This window comes from Triturus cristatus, chromosome 12, assembly GCF_964204655.1.
Source record: "Triturus cristatus chromosome 12, aTriCri1.1, whole genome shotgun sequence".
Lineage (NCBI taxonomy): Eukaryota > Metazoa > Chordata > Amphibia > Caudata > Salamandridae > Triturus > Triturus cristatus.
This window is the reverse complement of record NC_140595.1, coordinates 299,725,751-299,752,461: the sequence shown is the minus strand read 5'-3', so window position 1 is coordinate 299,752,461 and position 26,711 is coordinate 299,725,751. Positions and strand designations below refer to the sequence as shown.

The following is a 26,711-nucleotide window of genomic DNA, read 5'->3' as shown; positions in this document are numbered from 1 at the left end:
TGCCTATCCAATACACTATCTATGACAGAGAATACCTTCCTTAGGCAGTTGTTGGGCCTCCCCAAGAGCACTCCCTTAACACCATTAAGGATGAACCTGGGGATTGGCCCCATTGCTGATATAATCGCCTCTAGACCACTCCTATTCTGGCGCCGTCTCTGGAGCACACCTGAGCTAGCCAATTATAGGGAGGAATTGAAGGATGTTATGACTATTTTTGGTGCAGGGAACATACCATGGCTGTCTCACATTAGGAACACATGCCAAGCGCTGGGGAAGGCAAATATGTGGTCAACACCAGAAGAGATCTGCCCCTCCATCCCCAAAAAGTCGCTATTCCTTGCCTATAGAGAACATAAATTTGCCCAATTATGGCCAAGCATTAATTCAAGCAGTCTGACCTCCAGGTTTCTAGATGTCAAACAGCAATATAAGATAGAACTGGCTCTTGATAGCATACAACCTTTTTTGGCAAAGAAATTGTTCCTTCAATTTAGACATGGGGTGCTCCCGTTTCGAACACTCACAAACAAATGGAAGGGAGTTATAAAACTGCCCAGGGTGTGATTTGGTCGAAGAGACAGAACTCCATGTTGTTCTTTTTTGTCCCGCCTATAGAAGGCCAAGGTCCAAGTGGGTGCTCCAGCTCTGTAGAAATGTGGGGATTAGGCACCACACCGAGGCTGTTAGGCTGCTAAAATATGAGACTCACCCACTATTTGTATTTGCCATTTCCAGGTTTCTATTCACGATGAGGTGCATACGCAGGGGGATTTTAAAGAATAAGAGCTTGGAAATAATTTAACTGTGCACACTCAGTAATTATGCTGCTAAGCCATGTTTGCACAATTCCTTAGCTATAAAAACTGCTTTGAAACCTTCCCTTCTCGAGCTGCTCTATCTTTTTATTCTTTTTTTATGTATATTTCTTAATTGTTTTTTAAAATCATGTCTATAGATTACCAGTCAAAGATAGATATCTAAGGTTGTTAATAAGAGGGAGACCAGTCGTTGCTGAGTCAGAAAATATTGCTAAACTTGTATTCATACTACTACCCTCGGTTTTATGGATATTTTGTATTATTTCGTGTATTTGTCTTTTGTATTATATGTAATTGTATAATTATATGTGCTTTTATGGCTGTATAGCCGAAATAAAGTTCTTTGACTGACTGACTGTAAATTGGCTTATACTGGTACCAAGCGCTGATAACTCCAATAGGTATTTCAATGCTCTATTTGATTTACGTCCAGTGTTTTGCGACACGCGTGGGCCAGAACAGAAAACTCAGACAGTGTCACTAACATACTGGTCATTGCCCCGCTTTACTTATGGCAAAGAGTGATTCAATGTGTCACGCATTTGCCAATTGAGTGTCACCCACTCACACTACGCCGCTTAAAGCGGGCTGATAGTTCTACCATCTATCTTTGCTGCGGCACCCTCTACAGGCTTGCTATATCTCCCCGGGTACCTCTTGCCTGGTCTGTGCTCTTGCCATATGTGTATATTTCGCCTATGCCCTCATGATGCCTCTGTGCCTCTCTGCACTTGCGCCGCGGTACTCGCTAGAGCCGCTGTTCAAACCCTTCCCAAGCTGCATCGCGACGATAACGGCTCTTGGGGAAGCGAGCGTGCATCTTCCACCCATCTCGTGCCCCAGCCTCTAGCACGCCCCTCACCGGGCGCGTGCACCCTCACATCGAACTGTCTCTTGCACCTTTCCACCGACCACCTGTAGTGCTCCCACAGTGCGAGCACGACAGGTCTCGCCCCCTCTCCCCTCCGCCCCGCGCGCTCCCGTGACCCGGAAGCGCTACCGACCTGAAAGATGGCGGACTCGGCTCAGCAGCTACCTGCCACCCCGAGCCGGCACGAGAAGAGTCTGGGCCTCCTAACTACCAAGTTTGTGTCCCTCCTGCAGGAAGCCAAGGATGGCGTGCTGGACCTCAAAGTGGTGAGAGAGAACGCGCCGTCAGGGAGCAGCTTGAAGATTACAAATCATAAATGGTGAAAGAGAGCACGGAGAGTATTCAAAGTGTTGAGGAAAGTCTTAAGCGGAGACAGGCGATGAGGGGCATGAAGATGACTAGCCCCAAAACAGTGAAACTAAAGCAAGGAGTGTCATACGAGATTCCAGAGGCTTTTGAGGCATCGGGGGGTGCTACAGCTGTGAGGGTAGTCACGGAGAGTGATGGACTAAAAGTGAAGAGGGGAGCTTCTGAACTTTAAAGTGGTGTATGTAGGCGCTGCGCTGTCTGTTCTGCAAAGCAAAGCGTTGACAGTACTGGACAAAAAGTGGTAAATGAATGGAGGCATGGGAGTGCTAGATCTGTTGTGATGCGTAGGGGTGTGGTTAGTGGGACTGAAAGTGCAGGATATGGAGTGTAAATCAGGTGGCTTGGCAAGTGCTGAACCTGTAGTGTGGGTGCATATGTGGACGGCCGGTTCTGTGGCTGTTGGAGGGGCATGCGGAAGTCTGGACCTATAGTAGTTAGTGGGCATGGCAAGTACTAGTCTTATACTGGAAGGGGCGTGACTTGTTCCAAACCTATAATGGTTTGCATGTTCACAATCATTCTGTGACCACAAAGTGTTAATTAAAACTTCTAATAAGTGTAACGAAAACATCACCTGGAAATTACACTACACAACTTTTGGCCTGGTTATTGCATCACAGGAATTCACGTTTTAGTCTTTTTTCTTTCTTTATATCACTCAGTCATTTAGGTTAATATTGCATTGAAACATTCCCAACATATAGTTTTCGTGTACTTGTGTATTGCTATATGTTATAACGAATACCTGAGGTTTTGACAGCCCAACTTGTGTGTTGATGGCTCAAGAGTATGGTGATTGTTTACATTGATTCTAAATCATCGGTTATACGTAAAAGTTATTAGAAGCCATACATTTGGTGCCGCAACATGCAATAATAAAGGTCTGGTTCCGTTTATAGTTAATATAAAATCATTTTACCAGTCAGTCCCCGAATGTTAGCCCACAGTTAGATTTTTAGGTCTAGCTTGACAGTGCAGCTGTTGGTGACATTATGTGATCAACAGGCAATAGATCTCATGTGTATTATTGAGAGAGGAACTGTGTTCCGCATACATGTTGGTTGTACAGCATTTGAATGGACAGAAAACTTTATTGCGCCTTTGCCTTATGGGAAAGCTTGTGTCCAGTTCTACAGACTCTGTTGGTTATTTTGGTAAAAGAGTAATCCTAGCCATGGGCAAAGACGGTGTATTGTGAAAAGTTATAATAAAGCCAGTAGGCCTGACACATTAATTGTGAAAAGCATATGCTATTGTCAGTAAGCATTTAAGGGCGAATCGTTATTACTCTACATTAATGCTTGCAGAGGGGTATCTTGCTACATGACCATGGAGATAGAAGATTTGGACCAGGATACTCCTTGTTAGGCCCTTTATGAGAGATAGTATTTTTCGTTACTATATTTAATTTTTTTATACAATTGTACTTGTATGCCTGGTAGTTGCCTTGTGGGGAAAATGCTCAATACAGTAGCCCTTATTGGTTCACTTTGAAAAGGGGTGCCCAGTGCCATATTTATGTCTAATCTGTTTATTTTGAAAAGTTATGAAAAAGGCTTTAGGTCAGGTTTATTTATTGTGAAATGCATGTGTTAAACCAAGTAGGTCTTTAGAGGTGGGTTGTTATACTGATTTACAGACTGTAGACGGGTATTTTGTTAAATTTAATTACACAGATGACATCAGTAGGTCTTTTGGTCTGCCAAGCACAGGAGCGTTAGGATTTTCACTGTTGATCTGTGTTAGTCCTTTCTGAGAGGGTTTGAATATTGTTTTGCCAAATGTAAATTTGTTCATATTTATAATTTATTATTGTTATGGTTACTCCAACCTAAGTAGGCCTGTATGTGTTTGTAGTGTCAAGCTATTGTTAAGTGCTACAGGCATTATTGGTGCATTGGCAAACATTGATGTCAGATTCCATAATGTAGGCAGTGTATTCTGGAAATTTACGTCAGTCAGTAGGTCTGACTTCTTATGGGATGCATGGTAAAATAGAGTAAATACAAATTTACATGTAACAATATCTCAATCTGAACTTTGGGTATTAACTAGAACCTGTGCCAAAGAAAATGATGAGTTATTTTAGTTGTTAAGTATCAACTCAATTTTTGACAAGATCTTGGCAAAACAGTGAAGTGTTTCCATATATTGATGGCCTACTTAATGCAGCATTGAGATGAGCAATACTTAGATTTAAAACTGGGATGAATGTTTTTCTATTCTGTCCAATGGTAAATAACGTAATAGTTGACAATAATAAACTGTACTTGTGGCCTGTATGTAAGATGTAATTCACTGCATATTTTATTAGATCGTATATGGTTCCTCCCAGCACAGAAAACGTTTTAAAGGCCAATTTTCAAGTAGTACAGCTTTTTAGATTAAAGACAAGGTACTGAGTTTTTAATGGATATGAGGGGTTTAGTTTTGACCAGCACAATAGGAAGATTTTTAATAGCTGTGAACGTCTTTTAAAATACATTTTAACAGTTTTGTTTCTTGTTTTTTAACGATCAAGTATTTATACATTCAATATGTATGCTGTGGTTTCACGACTATGATCTGAATAAACATATCTGTTTGACTTTTGAGATACTTATGCTGATGAGCCAATGATAAAGGCTTCATGCATGATGGGTTCACTGGATAAGGTTGTTTCAGAGTCACAGGTCTGATATTTGTTTTTCAAAAGCTACGACAAAGACAAGAGGCCTGATGTATTTATTATGAAACGCACATGCCAATAGGCTTTTAAAGGTGAATTGTTATTGAACTGCATTGCAGCATGCACACCGATTTTGTTATATGAAATTTCACATACTGCCTTTGTAGGCATTAATTTTGACAAACCTCAGGAGCAGAATATCTGTGCTGTATTAATTCTTGATTTCATCCATGAACAAATAGATCTGTAAGCCCATTTCAACGAGTGGCAGCATTTGTCTGATCACATGTACCTAAAATGAGTGTACTTCAGTGCAAGACCTGGTGGACTAACCCTTAATGATCAATTATTTCTTTTTTATAGGTCACCTTTCATTTTTCTTTCCTTCCCTTATTTTCTGTTTTTTAGAGTATACTCTATGCCCAGGGCCTGTCTGGGCCTGTGAGTAATGGCATTTGTATGATCACATGTGCCCATTGGCCTAAAATTGAGGGCACTTCAGTACCAAGCCTGGTGAGCAGTGCCAGGCCTGGTGGACTATCCTTTAGTTTTCCATTGTAGGAAAGTGCCCCTTTTTGTATGGTAACCCCCCACGTTTTGCTCCAAATGCTGATGGTTATGACTGATTGTTTACAGGAGTCTTTTGCCCAGTGCCATCTCCCAAAACTATTATGTTCGACTTGGTAATCCCAAATTGGCAAAGACTTTACCCCCTATAAGTCCCAAGTATATGGTACCAGGGGTACCCAGGGCATAGGTGGCAAAGGGGACCCCAGGGCAGAAGCATAATTTTGTGCCCCAAGCAAACTACTGACAGCAGTCCTTCCTTTGCAGGAGCAGTGCAAACTGCTCCAACACGATAGTGTGCACTACCTCTTATATATGTCAGGCACCCCTGAAGTAGGCCTCCTCAGCCCTGGAGGCAGAGTGTAGTATATTGAAAGTGAGTACATATAAGTGCAAGCCTATATGTCCCTATAATGGTGTTCCCAATTGGAAACTACTATAAATGTGAGTGGTCCATAGGATAACATAGGCTGCCACCCGGACATTCTTAAGGTTGGCAGCTTCATTATGGTAATGCTGAAATGTCATGTTCGGTATCAAACAACGTGCCTTCTCACCCCTGGCATGAACTCGTGCCTTGGGAGACGTGGCATGTACTCGGGTATTACCTTGGAGGTTGCCCTAGCTTCTCTATGCTCTGGCTGACCAGCCTGCTCTTTCCTGCGCCTGGTGCCGCTAAGACAGGATTCTGACCTCCTGCCAGGTAGTGTGATTACTCCCAGGAACAAAGGCTTGGGCAGGAAGCCGGTCACACCTCCCTCCTCCCTAGCAGGCTAGTGAAGTGGCACATCAATGTGGTGAGCTTCAAATGCTGCACCACCTCTGATATGTATCAGGGCTGACTCCCAGTGAAAGTAACAGCCCTCCTCCACCCCAGGCACATTTGCATTTGGGCAGGTGGGAAATTTGCTATGCAGGGAGGTGTACAACCCCAGAAGGGTAGCCACACCTCCAGGGAGAGCAGCCTGGTCTGTACACCACAATTTGATTCCTGCCACCTTTAGGAATGGCAGAATAGAGGATTCTGGGTAATAAATGTGACCTACACGCTCGCATGTGGTCGCCGGGGCAGATTAGCTGCAGGGACGAACTGCCCTCTCGCTACTAACTCCCACACCACTAATTGCCTAAATCTAGGATTTAAGGGACCCCCTTACGCCAGAGCTACAGATCTTAGTAACTTGCATCAAGGACGGAACCAGAAGAGACCGAACCAGAAGAGACCTGTGTCAGCAACAATTGGACTTTGCCCACAGCACGAAAGCAAAAAAGGGATACTTTGTCCCTGTGGCAAAAGATTCGGAACTGCGTACCCGAGCCTCAGTCTTGGCTAAAACTCGGCACTCCCTGGCAGAGGGACCACTGTGGAAGCCTGAAACTCCCCCAGACTTCCCTGGACTAGTGGCACAAGTCCCCCTGCAAACTGTAGGTAAAACAACGCTACGGATCCGAAGATTTGCAAGCAGGTCCCTTGGCTGGCTCTCTTTGCTGCCAGCAGTACAAGCATCCCGCTACACAACTTGCTTCTGTTTCAGGATCCTAAACCATTTCTCCTCTTTATTCTCCACTTAACTTGTTTCCTTTTCAGGTCTTAAATTGTTTTCTCATTTTTCCCACTTAACTTGCTTCCTTTTCAAGCTCTTAACCCATTATTTACTCCCCCCCCCCCCCCCCCCCCGCTTTTCCCTCTCAGCCAACCCCTGTTCTCCTGTGCTTACCTGATCGCCTCTGACCCACCCGAATTCTTCTCCCTCCCACTGACCACGCCCAGCACACCTCCCACCTCAAGGCAAGCTACTTAATGGAGGCCTCAGTGCACTTGCTGCGTGGCCTAGCTGAAGGCAAGCCTGTCCGCGCCCGGACCACACCCAGCACCTGGACCCTGGCCCCGCCAACCCACAGCTACACCACTGCCAAGCTTCTAGCTCTCAACTCCGGACCACTTAACGACTACTGCAACCACGCCTCTCCTCAATCAACAGCAGGGCCCTTCTCCTGCTGCCATTGCACCTTCAGTGTAACTTAGACTCCCCCACTCTTGAACCCCCGCCACCACGACAGAACAATTCCACTGCCTGCTGATCAACACCCAATCTCTCCACAAACACGCCATCGAAATCTGGTACCACCATCACATCCTTCACACCAGCTGTCATCTTTCTCACCGAAATATGGCTCAACCCGTCATCAGCATCCGACTTCGCCACCAACACACCAAACGGATACAAAATATTTCACTAGGACCGCTGCAACAAAGACAGAGGTGGAATAGCCATCATCCACAAATAATCCCTCAACTGCACAGCCACAACAGACCGTACTACCCCGATCATGGAACACCTCAACTTTCAAATAAACACCAATGAAAAAACAGTCAGAGGCACCCTTGCCTACAGACCCCCAGGACCCTGCCCCCCCCATTCTGTGAGTCCTTCTCCTACTTCATCAACCCTCTGGCCATCAACTCAAAAGACTTCATCTTCCACAGGGACCTAAAATTTCACCTGGACAACCCTGATGACACCAGCACAACCAACCTCCTCTAGCGCATGGGCAACCTTAGCCTCTTGCAGCTTTCAACCGACCACCCACACACATACAGTCACCCACTGGACTCCATATTGTCTGTCAGCGACAGAATCGAGTACAGCCACATCTCCAAATTCAGCTGGTCCAACCACTCGATCATCGGGGCCGGACTGGCCGTTTCAGGCACCGGACGATTCCCCAGTAGCCCCGAAGGATTAGATCCCTTTTTGGTCCCCTGAGGGTCGGTTTTGTTACAGGTGGCTGGTTTCGCAACAGAGCTGCAATGTCGGCTACCTGTAACAAAAGCAGCAGCCGGAGTGGTGCTTCCCACTTGCACAATTCCCCCCCCCCCAACCCCTCCCCAGGGGGCCAGGCGCCACTCGACCACTTCCCCTCTTTTGCGTCAGATGCAGCGTTGGTGAAGCCGCCTATCTCAGAAGCCCTCCCTCCTGTTTTTACTTCTGTGGAACATGATGGTGGACGTGATTGAGAGGGTTTGACGTTTCTCACCTTACCTCTCTGGCACCGTTTAACCTCCTATGGAGTCTAGATGGTTGATTGAGTTAGGGGAAGCTAGTTGCTTGGAGTCTTCCCCAGGCTCGGGCCTCCTGTCACCTCCTGGTTTGGCTACAGAGGCGAGCTCCTCTCTGGTGGATATGCTCAGACGAGGTTCTGTCGTTTTGGATTGGACACTTCCTTCTCTGGAAATGACGGCAGATCCTCCTTTACTTGGTGTCCTGTATCAAGCCTAATGGGGGGTAGTGCCCGTGCTTCCTTATAGTGAGGCTCTTTTTGATATTCTGTTAGGGGCATGGGCTAATCCCGAAACAGGAACCCCTGTGGATCGCTCTGTTTCTCACAGACACCGCCCAGCCCCTGGAGATCCGGTATGTGTCCTTAGACATCCAACTCATAGTTTTGCAGTTCAGGCTTCCTTGGCCACCCAAAATGTTGATATGTTCCCTGCTGTCCATCCAGAAAGAGAGTACCGAGAATTAGACACCTCTAGTAGGCATATGCGCACCTCTGCCAGTCCGTCACTGCCATCCCTTAATACTACTTATGTACTTGAACGCTTCTCCCATGCATTGTGGGACTCATTGGAGCGTCTGCTGCCCTCCCTTCCGGAAGAGACCTGGAACAATCTTGTCTGGTTGGTTCGAGATGCGGCTAAACTAATTAGTCCCTGGGGTATGGACAACTCGGATCTCTAGGTCGGGCTATGGCCTCTTCAGTAGCACTATGTGGACGTGTCTGGTTGCACACCTCTGGGTTTCCGGAGACTGTCCAAGCCACCTTGATTGAAATGCCGTTTGATGGCGCCTGTCTATTCGGCGTGCATGCTGACTTTGCAGAGATTTCGATATAGTTGATGTTGAACAAATTCTTAGCTCTGCTGACTGCATTTAGTATTCTTGTAGTAGGTTTGTTTGGGGACAGCTCACGTTATCATTCCCATATGAGCCATTCACAGGAAAGAGCCAATTAGCTTTTCTTTTCAAACCCTCTTTTTAAAAGGTGATACCCGGTGAGGTGTACCTGCTTGCTGCAGGTACTTTTATTCTTCTTATTCTGTCGCTGACAGGTTAAGTTTCCAGTTATCTGGGACGTGTGCTATTTTGTGACCTTATTTACAACTATTCTTGCAGGCTTCTTGCTGAAGCTATTGTTTCTACCTGAGTACTTATTCTATTGAGGGTATGTTGCTTGCGTTGTGCTGATGCACTGTTGCCTTGTTCCCTGTTCTCGGGGGCCATCCTTGGTAGGCCTTGTAGGCATTTTAAGATCTACTTCTGGTGCTTAATATCCCTAATAGGGACTTCAGTTTATCTGTATCTAAACACAAAATGTTTGTGATTTCAGCAGTGCGCCAGCATGATATCAGCCATCCCCCCCTGCAACGATCATTTAAAAAAGAAAAATATTTTAATATTTTTTTTTTTATTGACATTTTGTATTATACAACAGCAACATTTCGATAGCAGCTTACACATTGGTTACATTAGCCCCTACAACCATCATAAGGGTCATCTTTTACATCCGTGGGGCATTTATTCCTGTTAATGGTGTCCTCCTTTCCTTATAAGGGTTAATGGAACAAGGTGCTGGATCCTTGGCCTGGGTAGAATTTTAGATTTGGCCAAAGACCTTTTCTACAGCATTGGCACTTCTTGTTGTTTGGTTTTCACTGTGCCTTGGCAAGAAGGTTCCCTGATCTCTCAGTTTCCTTGTTGGACTGTAACTCGGTGGTGCATTGGGTATTTAACGCCCATCTAATGCAATGGTTCAGAGCCCACCACTGCCGCAAGGTGTACATGGTCCTGTGCCACCATCCTTGCTGCCTTTTCATTGCTTCATCTCTGAAGAGGATGTTATTTCTTGTCGTATTCTGGAATGCCTTATTCCCTTTTTTTCCTGTAGGCATTATTAATGTACCAATTCCCATTACAACCGCAGCATTTTCTTACAGTATTGGTTCTTCAGATGTCGCCATCCCACCCACCTTTTTTGTCTGTGTTGTGGCTAATTTTCATCTTTGGTTTTCCTGCTGAAACATGTATCCCTTCGACATCATGGTTCCATTTTTTTTTTTTTTTTTTTTTTTTTTTTTTTTTTTTTAAATTTTATAAAAATTTTATAGTGCAGAGAAAAAGGGTACAAGCACGGGCCTACAACCTCCTGGGCCGGCCGCTAGTATGCAGAAATGATCAAGCAGTTCAAAAACAATGACTGGCCCGCAGGGGCTCCGCTAAATGACAGGAGATCAAGCTGCACATAAAGAAAGTCAGGATACACCCTGTTTACATAACTATCAACCAAAGTAAAGAAAAACAAAAAGCAAGGCGAAAAACATTGAAAGGGCGTCTAACCATAGCAGAGGAACTCCACATAGGACCACCCTAGGGTGGTCAATAAAAGGGGGGTCTGAGAGGGAGGGGGGGGCCACGGGAAAACCAAATCTATACTCAGATGAACAGAGTAAGCAAGGAACCCTCAAGGATCAGGGGGACAAGGCAACCTCAGACGTTTCCACCAGGGGGGGAGAACAGACAGTCCCTCGATACACATTCCACTGACCCCAGATTCTACCCCACGCCCCCGGTTTACCACGAGCCACATACACCGTCTTCTCCCTGAACATGCACCAGTCCATGTTCTCCTTCCATACGGACACGGTGGGAGGCCGTTGGGAACCCCAAAGCTGCGCAATATCTCTCTTTGCGATCATGTTCCCAAGGGCCGCCCACCGAGCCTGGGCCGCATTATAGTCATTGGGCTCCCACACATTCAGAACACATCGGCGCACCTCCGGCAGCAGAGCGACCCCAGTAACTCGTTTCATAACATCATGCACCTGGCGCCAATATTCCGCCACCTCGCGGCACTCCCAGAGGATGTGGAGAAAGGTGGCACTGAGCCCGCAGCCACGCTTACAGAGCCCGTTGTTAGAAAACCCCATCGAGACCAAACGGGGACCCGTCACATAGACACGATGGAGAATCTTAAGCTGGACCAGACGGAGACGGGCCGGGATGGCAACCTCCTTAGGGGATGACAGCGCAGACTGCCAGTCCTGGTCGTCCAACTCCACCCCATCTCCCGTCCATGCCTCCCGAAGACGCACCAAGAGATCAGCCCGATTATTTATTAGTTTTTTATAAATAAGGGAGATAGTACTGTCGGGGACGTGTCCGTCGAGTATACGGTCCTCGAGAGGCGAAGAAACAGGGACCGTGGTCCCCTCCCCAAAGACCGAGAGTAGGGCGTGCCGAACCTGGGCATAGCGGAAGAACTCCCTTTCACTAAGCTCGTACTCGCTCTGAAGCGCCGCGAAGGATTTAACCGCGCCTTTAACCCATAGGTCCCCCACTCTGCTAATGCCGATCGTATCCCAGTGCTCAAAGCCTTTCGTTGTCCAGAGGCTTCCCAAGCGCTCAGAGGCGAATAGAGGAGTAGCACACGTTAACCGCTCACTCCAGCCCACAGCTACATTCGCCGCCTTCCACACACGTACCGCAATCCTAGTAGGGCCCGTGAGGGTCCTTCCGGCAGATCGAGAGTAAAGCGCTCTGTTATAGTCACCGCCGGGAAGCAGGAATTTATCCATCTCATATGCCGGGTTCGAGCCAGGAGCGTACGTAGCATGGTTAATGGCAGACAGCTGGGAGGCCCAATAGTACCTTCTAATGTCAGGAAGCGCGATGCCCCCGTCATACCAGGGAAGAGTCAGCTTTGCCAAAGCGATACGCGCACGACCGTCCCAAACCAGTTTCCTCTGCAAACTCTCCACTTCCCTAAAGTAGGCCGCCGGAATGATATCGAAGGAGTTCTGGAGAGCGTAAAGAAATCTGGGAAGGGACATCATTTTAAACAGTGCTGCGCGACCAAGTGGAGACAAGGGCAACTTACACCACTGAGCCGTGTCCGCCCTCAAACGCCAGAGGGGAGACAGGAGATTCTGCTCATAGCGGACCGCCGGATCCAACGAAACGTATACCCCCAAGTATTTAAAGCCGGATTGAGATGTTTGGATCGGAAGCCGAGGCGGCAAGAGAGGAAGGCCACCGGAGATAGGATACACGCAAGATTTGGACCAGTTAATTATCAAACCCGAATTTCTCCCGAAGGAAGTAAGGACATCAAAAAGCACATTGAGCGACTTCCGCGGCGAGGTGAGATACAGAAGAATATCATCCGCGTACAACGAGACCCGATCCTCGAAGCCCGGGGCCCACCGGATCCCTCTGATCGAGGGCTCCCAGCGGAGCCAGGCAGCGAGCGGTTCCAAGGCGAGAGCAAAGAGCAGAGGGGACAACGGGCACCCCTGCCTAGTACCCCTCCCGAGCGCGAAGGGCCGAGAAACCCGCCCATTGACAACCACCTGAGCCATTGGACCAGCATAGAGGAGCTTCACCCAACCAATAAATCCTTCCCCAAAGCCAAACTTCGCCAATACGGCCCAAAGGAATGGCCACTCGATGGTATCAAAGGCCATCGTGGCGTCTAAGGAAACCAATATGGCCGGTTCAGAGAAGTACTCCGCCCTAGCGAGGACGCCATGTAGACGCCGCAAGTTGAGAGCGGTATTACGATGAGGGATAAAGCCGCATTGATCCGGATGTATCAAATCACAGATAACTCCCAGCAAGCGATTAGCGAGAACCTTGGCAAGGATTTTCGGTTCGGCATTTAGTAGGGAGACAGGCCTATATGAGGCACAGCGGTCTCGTGGCTTACCGTCCTTGGGAATAACAACTATAGTAGCCAGACGCTGGTCGTCGGGAAGGGAACCCCGCTCGAGCGACTCCAGAAACATACGACGGAGGAAGGGCGCGATTTTATCCGGGCGTAGTTTATACAGTTCAATCGGCAGTCCGTTGGGGCCCATAGCCTTGCCCGAGCGAAGGGAACGAATCGCGGTAGCAATCTCGGCGACAGACAGGGAGGCATCCATCTGCTCACGGTCCTCGACGGATAGGCCGGGCAAGGCAATATCCCGCAGCAAGAGACGAGAGTCATCCTCATCTCTATCAGACACCGGGGAGTACACCGCCCGGAGGTGGTCAGCAAAACACTCCACAATCTCACCAGGGTCAGTCACACACACTCCATCCGAAACCCGAAGCTCCGGGACCACACGATTCACTCTCTCCTTCTTATCCAACCAAGCAATCAGTTTACCCGCCTTGTCCCCGGCATCATACAACCTACCCTGTTGCTCCCTATACATGCTCTTGGCAGCGTCAGTGACAAGAGACTTATATTCAAACTGCTTCATGCTGAGGGCATGAAGCCCATCCTGAGTGACACCCGTCTCCAAAGCCGCCTCCAGCCCCGATATTTCAGTCTCCAGCTTCACCACCGCCTCATTCTTAACCCTCTTAGCCTCCACTATCTGGGATAGGGCATGCCCGCGGAGCACTGTTTTGAAGGCTTCCCACAGGGACACTGAGGACAACACCGACCCCTCATTCTCGAGAAAATACTGATCAATCGACTTAACAAGGCTATCACGAATCTTGGGGTCTCGCAAGTACCAAGGGTTAATGGGGGCGATCCGCCCAGCGGACCGCATCCCGGTGTCGAAAAGCAACCACAGTGGGGAATGATCAGAGATACCCCGGGCCAACTGCTTGACCTCTCGAATCCGGGCAGTCTGGGCCGCGGGCATAAGAAAATAATCCAATCTGGAGAGACTCCCATGGGCCCCAGAGTGAAATGTGTACTGACACTGTGTCGGATGCATTAACCTCCAACAATCCACCAGACCGAAGGTATCCAAGAGTCCGCCGAGCCACGCCTGGGCAGCAGGGAGGGCCCTGGGCGGGTGGCGATCCAAATCACCCGAAACAACCGAATTAAAATCCCCACCCATAAGCAAAAGACTGTCAGGAAGCTCAAGCAGCATACGACCCAAGTCTGAGAAAGTGGAGTTCTGGAGGCCCGGGGGAACATAAACCGAAACCAAGGAAAGGGACTGTCCCTCCCACCTCCCAGTCAGAGCCACATAGCGCCCTCTCTCGTCTAGGACAACCCTGGTGATCTCTAGCGGAAGTGAAGATCGTAGGAGAATGCCCACCCCTCTAGAGCCAGTGGTGAAACCGGAATGGGCCACGAGTCGGTATCCCCCCCTGTTCATGGCATGACAAACATTACCAACCAGATGCATCTCCTGTAAGAATACCACATCAGGAGTCAAACGACGCAAATACTGCAGCACAACACCCCGTTTGATACGATCCCCCAATCCGTTGACGTTCCAAGACATCAGTCTCAACCCGTGTCCCCCCCATCCCCTCCAATAGATCAAAGGTCCCCCAGCAAATAGCGCAACACCTGAAACTGAAACAGAGCCACTACCTCGCCTTGAAAACAAAAAACACAAATCCAAACAACCCCTCCCACCCACCAACCCCCCCCCCAAATTCAACTCCCCCCCCCCCCCCCCCCCACCCTGCACCCCTGCGGTCCAGAAAACCACCCCAACTTGCAGTGTGCCTGTCGCCCTACAAACCCCATTCTACGGAAAGACCCCGGAGGAGGAAAGGGACCCGTCCCTGCCCGCCCCCAACATAGATCATAATTAAACAAAATGTACAAAAGAAGTAGAACCCAGCCGAACAAAACAAAATGTCAAAGTCAAGGACCAAAAGTCACTCCGAAGGAGGCCCGCCACCCTCGGCACCACCAGAAGGCCCAGGCCGGTCACCCCGGTCCGGCAGAGAATCCAGCCAGTCACTCACAGTCGCAGGACAGTCAAAAAAGGTAGCCCGGTCTTCGTATTCCACTCGGAGCTTAGCAGGAAAAAGCATCGAGTACTTAAGACACAGGTCCCGGAGACGGCGCTTCACTCCCTGGAAACCCATCCGCTGTTTCTGGACCAGTTGGGTGAAGTCCGGGAAAAAGTTAACGGATGAGTTCTCATATCGGACCGGGCCATGTACCAGTGAGGCCTGCAGAATCGCATCTCGGTCTCTGTAGTGAAAACGTTTTGCGACAATAGGCCTCGGGGGAGCTCCCGGTCGCGGCCGACCGCCTGGGACTCGATGGGCCCGCTCCACGGCAAAGAACTTACTCAGGCCAGCGTGGGCAAGCTGTTTGAGGATGAGTTCCTCAACCATAAGATCCACCGGGCGATTGTCGGAGGTCTCCGGAACACCTATGACGCGGATGTTATTGCGTCGAGCCCGTCCCTCGAAGTCCTCCAGCCGCCGGGCCATCAGGTCGTTGGTCGACTTGAGGTCGCCGAGAGCAGTCTGCAGGTCTGACACATCCGTACCAAGGGTGGACGCCCGCAAATCCAGCGATTGGACCCTCTCATTGGTCTTAGAGAGATCCGCCCGAATTAGCGTAATATCAATGGCCACCGTGTCGATTTTACGGGCCAAGGCCAAATACTGCTGAGCGATGGTCTCCTTGATGCCATTAATGGCGCCCATGATGTCCTGCAGGGACAAATCCGGAGGGGCGGACGGAACACCCCCAGCGTCATCCGGGAGAACACCGGCCGTCCCAGGGGACCCCTTACCCTGAGTGTAGCGGTCCATGTTGTTGGTCTGGACCGGTCCCCCACGTAGGGATGTCTTGGTCTTACGCCTCTCGGGATCCCCTCTGCCTCCCATGTGGAACCACGCTCGCCGAAGTGGACCACCGAGCAAGCGTCAAAGTGGCACGGGCGAAGCCGACACGAGCCGTACCAGGGACCGCAATGTGGCGGTGCGAGAGGATCAAAGTCAATGGGCACACTGGGTTCAGGCGGAGGCAAAGGCACGAAGCGAAGGCCGAGTAAAAACCCAGCCGCACAAAGCAACTCCACTGTCCAGCCACTCAGAGATCCAAAAGTGAAACCGAAAGTGATGAGACGGCCGCCGGCACAGCCCCGATGCCGTTCTTGTTCAACTATGCCCCGGCTCCACAGTTCACCTTCGCACCGGGCACAGCCATCAGTTGGGCCTCAAAAGTTCAAACCACCATAGATCAGGTCTCCCAGGTCCGATTTGGTTTCTGAAAATAGTTTAGGGTTCAGCCAACGTTCATCTTCCAGAATCCGTCAACCAAGTCAGGATAAGTTCCGAGGAGCAGCGAGGGTCCGGGGAGCCCTGTGCTCACGCGACCATCTTGGATGCGTGCTAGGCTCCTCCATGGTTCCATCTTTTTGAGGATTGGTTTCTAAGGAGGCTGCTGTCTCCCTTACCATACTTTTCCTGAATGTTCTTGATGGATTGATTGATGATTTTTTTTTAGTTTTGTAGATCCTGAACGGAATACCCTGAGGCATCTTGTCATTCTTCTCCCTCTGCATAGGATGTAATAAGGATTCTGTCCCTGAAGGCCCATTATTCCACTTCCACCTTATTTTGTGAATTCCGTCTGCTTAAAATAATTTTTTCTCTTCTCTATCTCTTCCTTTGGAGGATGTGGGTCTGTTGTCCCTTTTTTAGTCGTGAATACATTGTGTCTCCAGTGGAGGCATTTCTTACTGGCCTCAATCCTTGTCGTGCTTGTATGCACTGCCATCCATTGTTTTCGGCTTTTCCATTTCGTAAAGCATGAGCCCTTCACGGTTGTGATACTCCATCTTTTATCAAGCTGCGTCAGTCAGGTCTTGCTGCCTGATCTCTCTGTTGGTTGGATGGAAATCGTTTTCTGTTGGGCCCTTACGTGTGTTGGCCTTTATTTCGACTATACTTTTGGGTGGACTCCAGTTGTGGTCTTTATTCTCGTCATAGCAGAAGTTTTCATACCTGATATTTTCTTTTGATCTCTTTGATCTCATGGTAGCGTCATGAGCCAGTAGTAGTGTTTCATGGGTGATTGCCATTATTTTTCGGGGGGGGGGGGGTGCTTCTCTACTCCCTCGCTCCTCTTATACAGTATTATGTTGCTGGTTTTTCAGCTTGGTGATAATATCTGTAGATCTTTAATTTTCACTCGGTTGCTGTCGCATCTTTAGTCTAGTACCAATGTATGTTGGTATTTATATCTGTCTTTTGATGGATACCTTTATTCCATGGAAGCTCCTTGTTCCTACACTGGTCTGGTCAGTCTCCCTGCTTGCAGAGGGTGGCCAGGGTTTGCTTCGCCGATGGGGATGATGCTTTTGGTGTGTATTCTGATAGACTTGTGCTTTGCATGCATATATATATGTGTGTATATATATATATATATGCATACATATATATTATAGCTATAGGTGTATATATGTGTTCACGTATATATGGCAAGTATGGTTGTGGTGAACTGATTTCATAGGGTTTACTTATCTGCTTTTGTCACTGGGCTTCTCTTCAAGCTCTAGTTCAACATTGAATTGGTAGTTGCTTAAGCATTTCCTTTTTCCTTTCTCCTCTGGACTTCTACGTTGCATAGTCCTGGAGGGTTGTCTTCTCTCTAAGAGGGTTTTCACCATTTGAGATGGGTTTTTACCAAATATTGTTGTTCTTCTTGCAATGCTTTTGTTCAGCATTGTAGGGCTGTCTCTCTCTCGCTCTCTTTCTATCGCGGATGTGCTCTGAGACTCCCTTTCTTCTGTGTCACTGGGTGGGATTAGATCACGTTCTAGTTTCTACGACAAGGAGCTGGAGCTCTAATTCAGTGGTATGGGATATCATCTTTGGTCCTTTTAGCCTTGTCCAGTCATCAGTTGATTATCTTTGGTAGGGCTACATAGTGTTATTGTTTCTATTAAGTGTTTTTTCCAACACTTCCTTATCCCTCTCCTGTAGGTAATGTTGTCCTCTTATTTTTCATTCGGGCTTGCCACAGTCCTAGTGGAGGGTCTTCTTTGCTTCACCCATACTTCTTTAGACAGCCTGATCACTTGATCACTTGATCTCATTATTGACCAGCTAGTCCTATTTAGGGACTTCTTTCTCAGTTCAGTTCGCAGACCCGCCTCCAAGGATGGTGTTGCTTAGGTATCTATTTCTAAGATAAGGAATCTGTGGCTAGATGTCTCTATCAGATGAATAAGTTACTTACCTTTGGTAACGGCTTATCTTGTAAAGACTGGATCAAGACTCCGATTCCTTAACGACCCCTCTAATCTCCCTGCTCTGCGAACTGTTGGTCTTGATACCTACGAGATTACTTTCTTGGCATTTTGATGCCCTTTTTTAGGACTTCGTAATTGTTTGACACAAGGATCTCTCTTTTTTTAGCACACTGTTTCCATAAGCAGTTTCTATAAGTGGCTCCGCGTTGCTGGCGCGAAAAATAGTCACACACGAAACTCACGTCATCACTTCAGGGAAGGGCTTATTTGGACTTAGTCACATTTAAAGGACGACGTCGCCACAGAGTCGCTCAACGCCCTCTACCAACAGACTGAGGTACTGCTGTAAAATGTTTCTAGATCCAGTCTGGCACCTGGGGATAGATCTAAGATAAGGAATCTGTGGCTAGATCTGGTCTGTACCAGATAAGGTGTTACCAAAGGTAAGCAACGTATTTGTTAAGTTCAGAGACGCTCATAAAGGTCAAAACTAGACATGGGTAGGCTTTTTGGACTCTTCAGTCAGAGCACTAGATGGCTTGTTAAAAGGCATTGAGGTGGACACTTAGGATGGGCTGCATAATTTAATTACGGAGGAACCCACTTTAAATAATTGTACGACAGAGACATTTTATCTGCGTTTGATGGATTTTAAGTTGTCTTCTCCCAGAGAGCTAGGGACGATGGCTGACAAATAGATCAGAACCAGGGTGTCAAGAAAGACTCCTGATGGGAGTTACCAGAAAACAGGGTTCACAGATTTCCCAGCAGGGAAAGGAGGTGAGCAACAAACCAGATAAAAAGGAGTCTCTAAAGGCCCCCCAAATGCTTCTCAGGGGGGATGGACCCTGATAATTCTCCCAGTCCTAAGGCAAGAGGTGCCAAGCTAGAAACTGGGATTAAGCAAAGACTTCTGGGATATGCCATGACTGTCATCAGACAGGTCATAAGTAAGGAGATGCAGCATGTTCCAGAAAGTTTCCAGTGGTGGACAATCCAAGGGATTGGCTAGCATAGGACTGGGGTAGAGGTGTACTCTGGTGAGGACTCTGAGGGATACAGGTGCCAGAGTCCCTATGGTGGCAGCTGAACTGGTTTCTTCAGATCAGATGTTGCCTGGTGTCAGTCACCAGGTTACCAAAGCTGATCATAAGACTAAGCTCCATCCAATGACATTGGTAAGCTTAAAATGGGGAGAAGTTACTGTTCCAAAGAGGGCAGTTGTGTCCCCCCTGCCATCCCAGTTGAGTGTCTGTTGGCAAATGATCTTGAGACATCTGCATGGGCAGAGGTAGAGAAAACGACTCCTGCAGAAATGCTGGGTCTCCCTGAGTGGGTGTGTAACCGGAGCACCAGCAGCATGTCAGGGAAGTCATAGGAACTTAGATCCTAAAACAGTGGATAAATTGACTTGAAGCAAGAGAAAGGGCAAGAAGTCTGCTAACGCAGCTTCTGAGAGGTCACAGGACCAGGAGGAGAATTCTCCTGAGGGAGATGTCCTGGTGCCGGAAAAAAGAAATGCAGATGATGGAGCCTGGCCTGACTGGTAGAAATCTTAAGCGCAGGGACCCTCCAGAAAGGACCTTTGTCACGGGCAAAAACAATGCCCTACTGTTGAAAGCTTTAGGCAGCAAGCTGCAGGGCAAGAAGAGGGACATTTCAGTGGTACCGACAAGGTCTACTTGGAGGATGGGCTTCTCTACACTGAGGCCAGGGTCCCGAAAAAAGGGGCAACCAGGCGAGTGGTGGTCCCCCAAATGTACAGAAAGTTCATCCTTACTTTGGCCCGTGACATTCTCCAAGCTGAACATCTGAGACAGACCAAAACCTAGGACAAGTTGGTTGCCCAATTGTTGACCCCAGATGTCTGAAAATGTTACGTTTTGTCGCTTTTGTGTGACTTCTCAGCCAGCGGCAAGATGGACACATAACCAAAGACTCACTTCATTGCACTGCCAGTGGTAAGGTCTCCCTTTGAGAGGGTAAGGATTGACATTGTCGGTCCTATTGACCCTCAAACTGCATCTGAGAATAGATTTATCCTAGTGGTAGTGGACCTTGCCACTAGGTACTCATAGCAAGTCCCCTCAGGACTGCAACTGCTCCTGCAGTAGCGAAGGCCCTTCTTGGCGTCTTCACCTGGGCTGGGTTTCTTAAAGTGGGAGTCTCTGATAGAGGGACTAACTTCATGTCTGCATACCTAAATGGTATGTGTTATGAATGTGGTGTGAGCTACAAGTTCTCTACCCCAACACCCTCAGACAAATAGTTTATTTGAAAGGTTCAACAAAACTATGAAAAGTATGATGAGTCTCCCTGAAAAACTCAGAAGGAGATGAGATGCCCTTGTATCTTGCCTAATGTTTGCACACACACAGGTGCCACAAAAGGGGGTTGGAATCGACTCCTTTGAATTTTTTGTTTGGCCATCCTGTAAGGGCCCCATTAAGTCTTGTAAGGGAAGGATGGGAGACACCTCTCAAAGAGCCCAAGCAGGACATAGTGCACTGCCTACGAGGCCAGCGTTCATGTATGGCAGGGTATATGAAAAGGGGAAACCGGAACCTAGATGCCAGCCAGGAGCTTATCGAGCACTGGTATAACCAGAAGTTAGCACTGGCGGAATGCCAACCATGTCAGTTGCTGTGGGTGCCAGTGTCTCCCTGGGCCCCCCATGACAAGTGGACTGGGCCCTATCCAATCTTGGAGAAGGGGGATGCCACCCAATTGGTTGACTTCGGCACCTCGAAGAGTTCTCCTTGTAAATTACCTTAAACCCCACCAGGACAGAGCTGAGCTGACATGACCATGTTCATGGTCACTGATGGACACCAGGAGGAGGAAAGTTAATCCCTTCCTGACCTAATGTTAAACAATCCCCAGGATGAGCCAGTTTAAGGTGTTGTCTTGTCTGACACCCTCACTACAAAACAGCAGTATGACTGCAGGTACGTCTTAGGTCAGTTTGCTGAGCTCTTTTCCTTGACCGCTGGTCAGACAACATGGTATACTCATGGTGTGGACACTGGTGACAGCCTCCCTGTCAAAAATAAGATTTACAGGTTTTCTGACCAAGTTAAGGCTTGCATTAAGACAGAGGTCAGGAAGATGTTGGAGTTTGAGGTTATCGCCACTTTAGAAGGGTTGAACACACACTTCTCTTCCTGGGGTATACCACTAGAGACGCCATTTTAGGTAGTGCGTGCTCTAGTTGTTCTTTGGGTTTGGCCACAAATATGCGCGCTGCACGGACGCGCTGATGGCTCGCCTGAGGCATGCCCATCTGCACCTGGAAGCGGCCAGCACCAGCCATGCAACCCATTTCCCTCCCCGTACTACAGCCTCCTGCCTATCCTACAGCCGCGCCGAGCTGCTCTTACTTTGTCCACAATGCTGTAAGTACGCAAGTTCATGGTAGGTTTTAGTTAATCTTTCTACGGTCTGTGAGGGCTGCAACTTTTTTTGTTCTAGACCAGCTGACCCAGCCTTACCAGATAATGCCCTTTGATATCCCCGAAGGGGCATTGTATACATGCAGCCTTGATCAATGCCCGCTCATTAGCTAGACACTCCCAGGATAACTTTGATCTCCTTTTGTTTGAGCCTCTTGATCTTTTATTTTTAACAGAACTTGGCTCAATGAGTTTTCCAATCCAGTTTTCTTGGGGGATATAAAGTCTCCCGGGTTGATCGTAAAACGGGTAGAGGTGGAGGTATAGCGGTGGTGTTTAGGGATACGTGGACCTTCCACTGCGGTGAGACTTTGGGAATTGGTGATGGGGAGGCGCTTGATTTTCCCATCATTATGTCACCACCTTTTACCCTGGGCGGCACATTGGTCTACATGCCCCCTGGTCCAACAGGAGCTTTTTTGAAAGCACTAGACAAGGTCATTTTCCCCAGGCCTTGCATTTCTCACCTTTTTATTTTCTTGGGGATTTTAATATTCATCTGGACAGTGTGGAGGTGGGTGAAACCAGGGAGTTTTTTGACTCGCTGAACCTCGTCCAGCTCTCCCAATTGATCAGTTGCCCTACGCATCGTGGAGGGCACATCCTAGACCAGGTTTGCTCTAATTTCCCTATCTGTGTCAAAGAACCCCTCCTAGTAGCCTGGTCTGATCATTTTCTGATCCATTTTTCATGGACCATTCAGAAATCCCACCCACATAACTGGCATCGCCAGGGCAGACCCTCCCATAAAATCGATCCTTCTGCCTTTAGCTTGGTCTTTGCAGATACTCTGCCTGCCTTCACCAGTGATTTGGTAGGAGCCCTGGAGAGTTTTACTAGTTGGATTTCGCATGCAGTGGAATATTTATCTCTGTTCTCCTCTGACAAGCGCTCCTAGACTCCCTCTCTAAACCATTGTTTTCCAAAGAGATCAAAGAGCAAAAACAGCATTGCAAAAAATTAGAACGCTGTTGGAGACTGGCTTACTGTCCTCTTGCTAAAGTGGCATTAAGGAAGGCACAGAAAGCTTATTGCGCTAACATACGTCAAGCAAAAAGCCTATACTATGCTGAGCGTATTGCTGTCTCTAAAAACAATGCCAAAGAACCTTTCTCAATCGTGCAGAGCTTCTTAGCCCCTGGCGCTGAGCTTATCACTTTACCTACCTTGGACACCTGGTGTGAGAAACTGTCTAGCTTCTTTATTGACAAGATTCAGTTGAGTCAGGCGAATTTCAGTGTTAGTACCACCGCTCAGGTAGGGAATCCATTCCCGAATATTCCTATATCTAGATCGCCCTTATCACCCTCCCTGACTTCATTCTCACACATTGCTCCGCAAGACTCTGACAATCCTTAAATCATAGAAATCTGGCTCCCCGTCTGACCCTTGTTTGGCCAGGCTGTTAGCCTCTGTTGCTGAGGTAGTTAATCCAGTGGTTAATACTCTCATTAATATGTCTCTTCAGACTGCCACTGTTCTCCTGTATTGGAAGCAGGCCAAACTTTTGCCTCTGCTGAAAAAGCCTTCTTTGGACCCTTCCATTCCAGCTAGCTACTGCCCTATCTCCCTTCTTCCGGCCGTGGCGAAAGTTTGAGAGAAAGCTGTTAACAAACCGCTTTCCAATTTTGTTGAAACATCTGGCTTGCTCCATTCACCAACAGAACTTACAGTCCTAGAGAAAAGAGTTGGATACGCACCAACAGCTAGACTAGACAAATTTCAGTTGCATTGTGAGCTGGCAGAGTTCTTCCGTAAACTGAAATTAAAGGCATTTTTTGACAATTCACCACCCCAACCTGCAATCGAACAGCAGGGAGACACCCACTTCAGAGTTAAGTCTACCTTCATGCCACCACCAAGTGCAATACCACCAGAAGTCACCGTCTATGAACAGGCTGTATTCAAAGAAATTGAAGAACACACCTTCCAAAGCGCCAGCAATGCAGAAAGCCAAGCCCTACAATCACTGAACAAACAACGCCATTGTCATAAAACCAGCCGCCACGGATGGTGGCACCCTCATCCTGAACAAAGAGGATTACCGGCTGGAATGTGAACGACTGCTCTGTGACACCAAGAACTACGAGAAACTAACTCCGATCTGAGCGAAACCCTGAGAACACGCATCCATGCACTGGTCGAAGAAGCAGAGACCACAGGACAAATCATGACAAGTGAAGCCAAATTCCTAACAACCACTCCAGGGAAAATACCATATTTTTACATAGTGCCAAAAACACACAAAAACAGATTACCTCCACCGGGGCGCCCCATTGTATCGGGCATAGGGTCTCTACTTGAACCCCTATCACGTTACTGTGACTTTTTTCTACAACCAATGGTCCAGTCCACTAGTACTTATCTCAAAGATATCAAAGACCTCCTAAGACTAATTAACACCCTAGCCTACAACCCGGATACTTCATTCCTGGTGAGCCTTGACGTGGAGAGTCTCTACACCAGTCTCCCGCAAGACGACACCCTGGAAGTATTGAAATCAGCCCTTGAGACTCTCTGGCAGTACCAGACTTCAAAGAGATTAATCTTGGACTGTGCTACGCTAGCACTGAAAGAAAACGTCTTCGAGTTTGAGGGCCACCTCTACCTACAGAAGTAAGGTACCTCAATGGGGAGCGTTTTCATCCCCAGCGTGGCCGGTCTTTACGCATACAACTTCGAGACCAGATACTTACTCTACACCAACATGCCACGGATCCCCCAAATCAGGTTCTACAAACGCTACATAGAAGATATTAAACTGATTTGGGAAGTAGATACCGAGTTGCTCACGACATTCTGCGAATGGCTGAACACTTGCGACCCCAATCTCAAATTCACGCATAACTTCGACCATAATAAGACCACGTTCTTAGATTTGGACATAGAAGCTGAGGGAGGGCTTCTGAAGAGCAAAACCCACTGCCCGCAACTCACTCTTACACTTCTCCAATTTCCATCCCAGATCTCTGCACGAAAATCTTCCCTACGGACAGTACCTCCGGCTCCGCAAATTCTGCAGTGACATAGGGGACTACAAACACCAAGCCAAAGATCTAAGCACCAAGCTACAGCAGCGAGGCTACCCGAAACAGATCACAGAGAAAGCCAAGAAACGGGCACAGAATCAAAACCATGAAGGACTCCTTGAAACACAGATACGCGGACCCACTCCCACACAGCTCACATGTGTAACCACTTTCAATACCGTACCGTCTCACATATCATAAAAAAACACTGCCAGATATTCAAGACGGGCAACCTAAACTGGGAACCTCCGCTCTTATCACACAAAAAAGCAAGGTCTATCAAAGATGCCTTAGTATCCACAGGATCGGCACCGCAGCAGAAGTCTGCCAACATAGTCCTAAATGTGTGGGGGCTTCCCAATGTTGTCTGCCACTTCCCCTGTGGCAATTGCAGTGTGTGCCATATCACTGAAACCTCAAAGAGCCTCAATCTGCAACCGGGGAAGACCTGGCAACTACTACAACACACGAACTGTAATACGGCACACGTCATCTATCGCATCATATACTACTGAAATCTCACTTACGTCGGGATGACGAACCGTAAGGTCAAGACCAGAATCTGCGAACACCGCTGTACCATTAGATGTAAAAAGAACACCACACGGATGACTAACCACTTCCTGGAAGCCAGCCACACAACCAATGACCTGCGTTGGGTCATCATTGAAGCACTGGACCACAACCTACCAAACATACAGAATCGCCTGCTGAAAAAAGAGCAAAGATGGATCTGCCGCTTATCCAGTCACAAGACAGGCCTCAATTTTGTTTTTTTTGTCAAACCGTTTTTATTGCAGAACAGTATAATAGGCAACGTACATTCATAATATTCCCGCACCGCTATTGGCAGTACCATATCTCACATGGCCATTTAGGCAGTCGTACACAGCTTGTGAGCCCACATCCCAGAGGCCGGGCAGCGTCGTCAAGGATCTCATTATACTGTACCATATTTCGATCTGTACTTTTGCCGCGAACATAGTAGGGTGTCTGCGTTCCGCTTTGAAGTTAAGATAGGCCTCAATGACAATATTCCATGGAATAGCCTCAGAAGGCCGTAAGGTCATTAATAAACTCTCTATTGCAGGCCACATACCACGGATGGCCGCCCCACTTTACCCTAAAGGTTCCAATCCGAACATCATATACTAGTATCCTTACTTGAACACCCTCCATACATCGCCAGGGCGAGCTCCACCAACATACATGGCAGCCACACCATTATGGCAGATTTATAGCACCCCATGTCAGAGTGCTTTCCTCCTACCCACACCCAATAGGCCTGTGTAGATCACTCATGGATGAGGTCATGTGCCTCAACCTGTTGGCTGGGACTTGGACGTTTTCCACATTGCTTATGTGGACTGATTTTGTGGCACGCGATAATCGTCCCCCCACGCACACGTAATTATATTAATCACACACAGGGTTTTATATTGATTTGCAAGTGACCACTTCAGTATTACTCTTTATCAGACCACTCCAATATGGCCGCCAAACTTCTGCCCACACTTCTGACAGGCTAGTGCTTCACCGGGCCCCAGCGCACATGCGCATTGATTCCCGCTCGAGGCACGGTCTTACCGGCACGTATCAGGCAAAGCTCACCTACTTAAAAGCGCACTTCTCCGTGGCGTCCCACACCAGCCGAGACTACGGGAGACCACAGCAGGTTCAAAGCGGGACTGTCACCGAGACCAAGTAAGGTTGCGCGTCCTCTCCTCACCCAGTAGACTTGCGAGCACATACCGACCTCCGTGCTCACCATGCTGTTACTCTTCCCATTTTACTTTAGATTGGGACACCTGATGAGACCCCTCTTGAGCCTCAATTAGTTGTCAAAAATCTTAATATAGTGTAAATATGACTTATTGACATCACACTTTTTGCTAACCTACATGCATTGT

The 26,711-nt window shown here is 48.0% G+C and overlaps 1 protein-coding gene across 3 annotated transcripts in view; it reads left to right on the top strand.

The window, feature by feature from the left end:
* E2F4 (E2F transcription factor 4) overlaps positions 1-26,711 on the top strand; it is a 253,243-nt gene that overhangs the window by 49,387 nt on the left and 177,145 nt on the right. Inside the window, exon 1 of one of the 3 annotated variants that reach the window (XM_085638828.1) lies at positions 1,606-1,958. The exons of 1 other annotated variant lie outside the window; for it this stretch is intronic. In XM_085638828.1, the coding sequence (XP_085494954.1) occupies positions 1,833-1,958 (126 nt within the window). In that variant the 5' untranslated portion in view covers positions 1,606-1,832. Of the gene's footprint in view, positions 1-1,605; positions 1,959-26,711 lie in introns of those variants that run through there. One more of the 3 variants, XM_085638830.1, reaches the window with a different exon arrangement.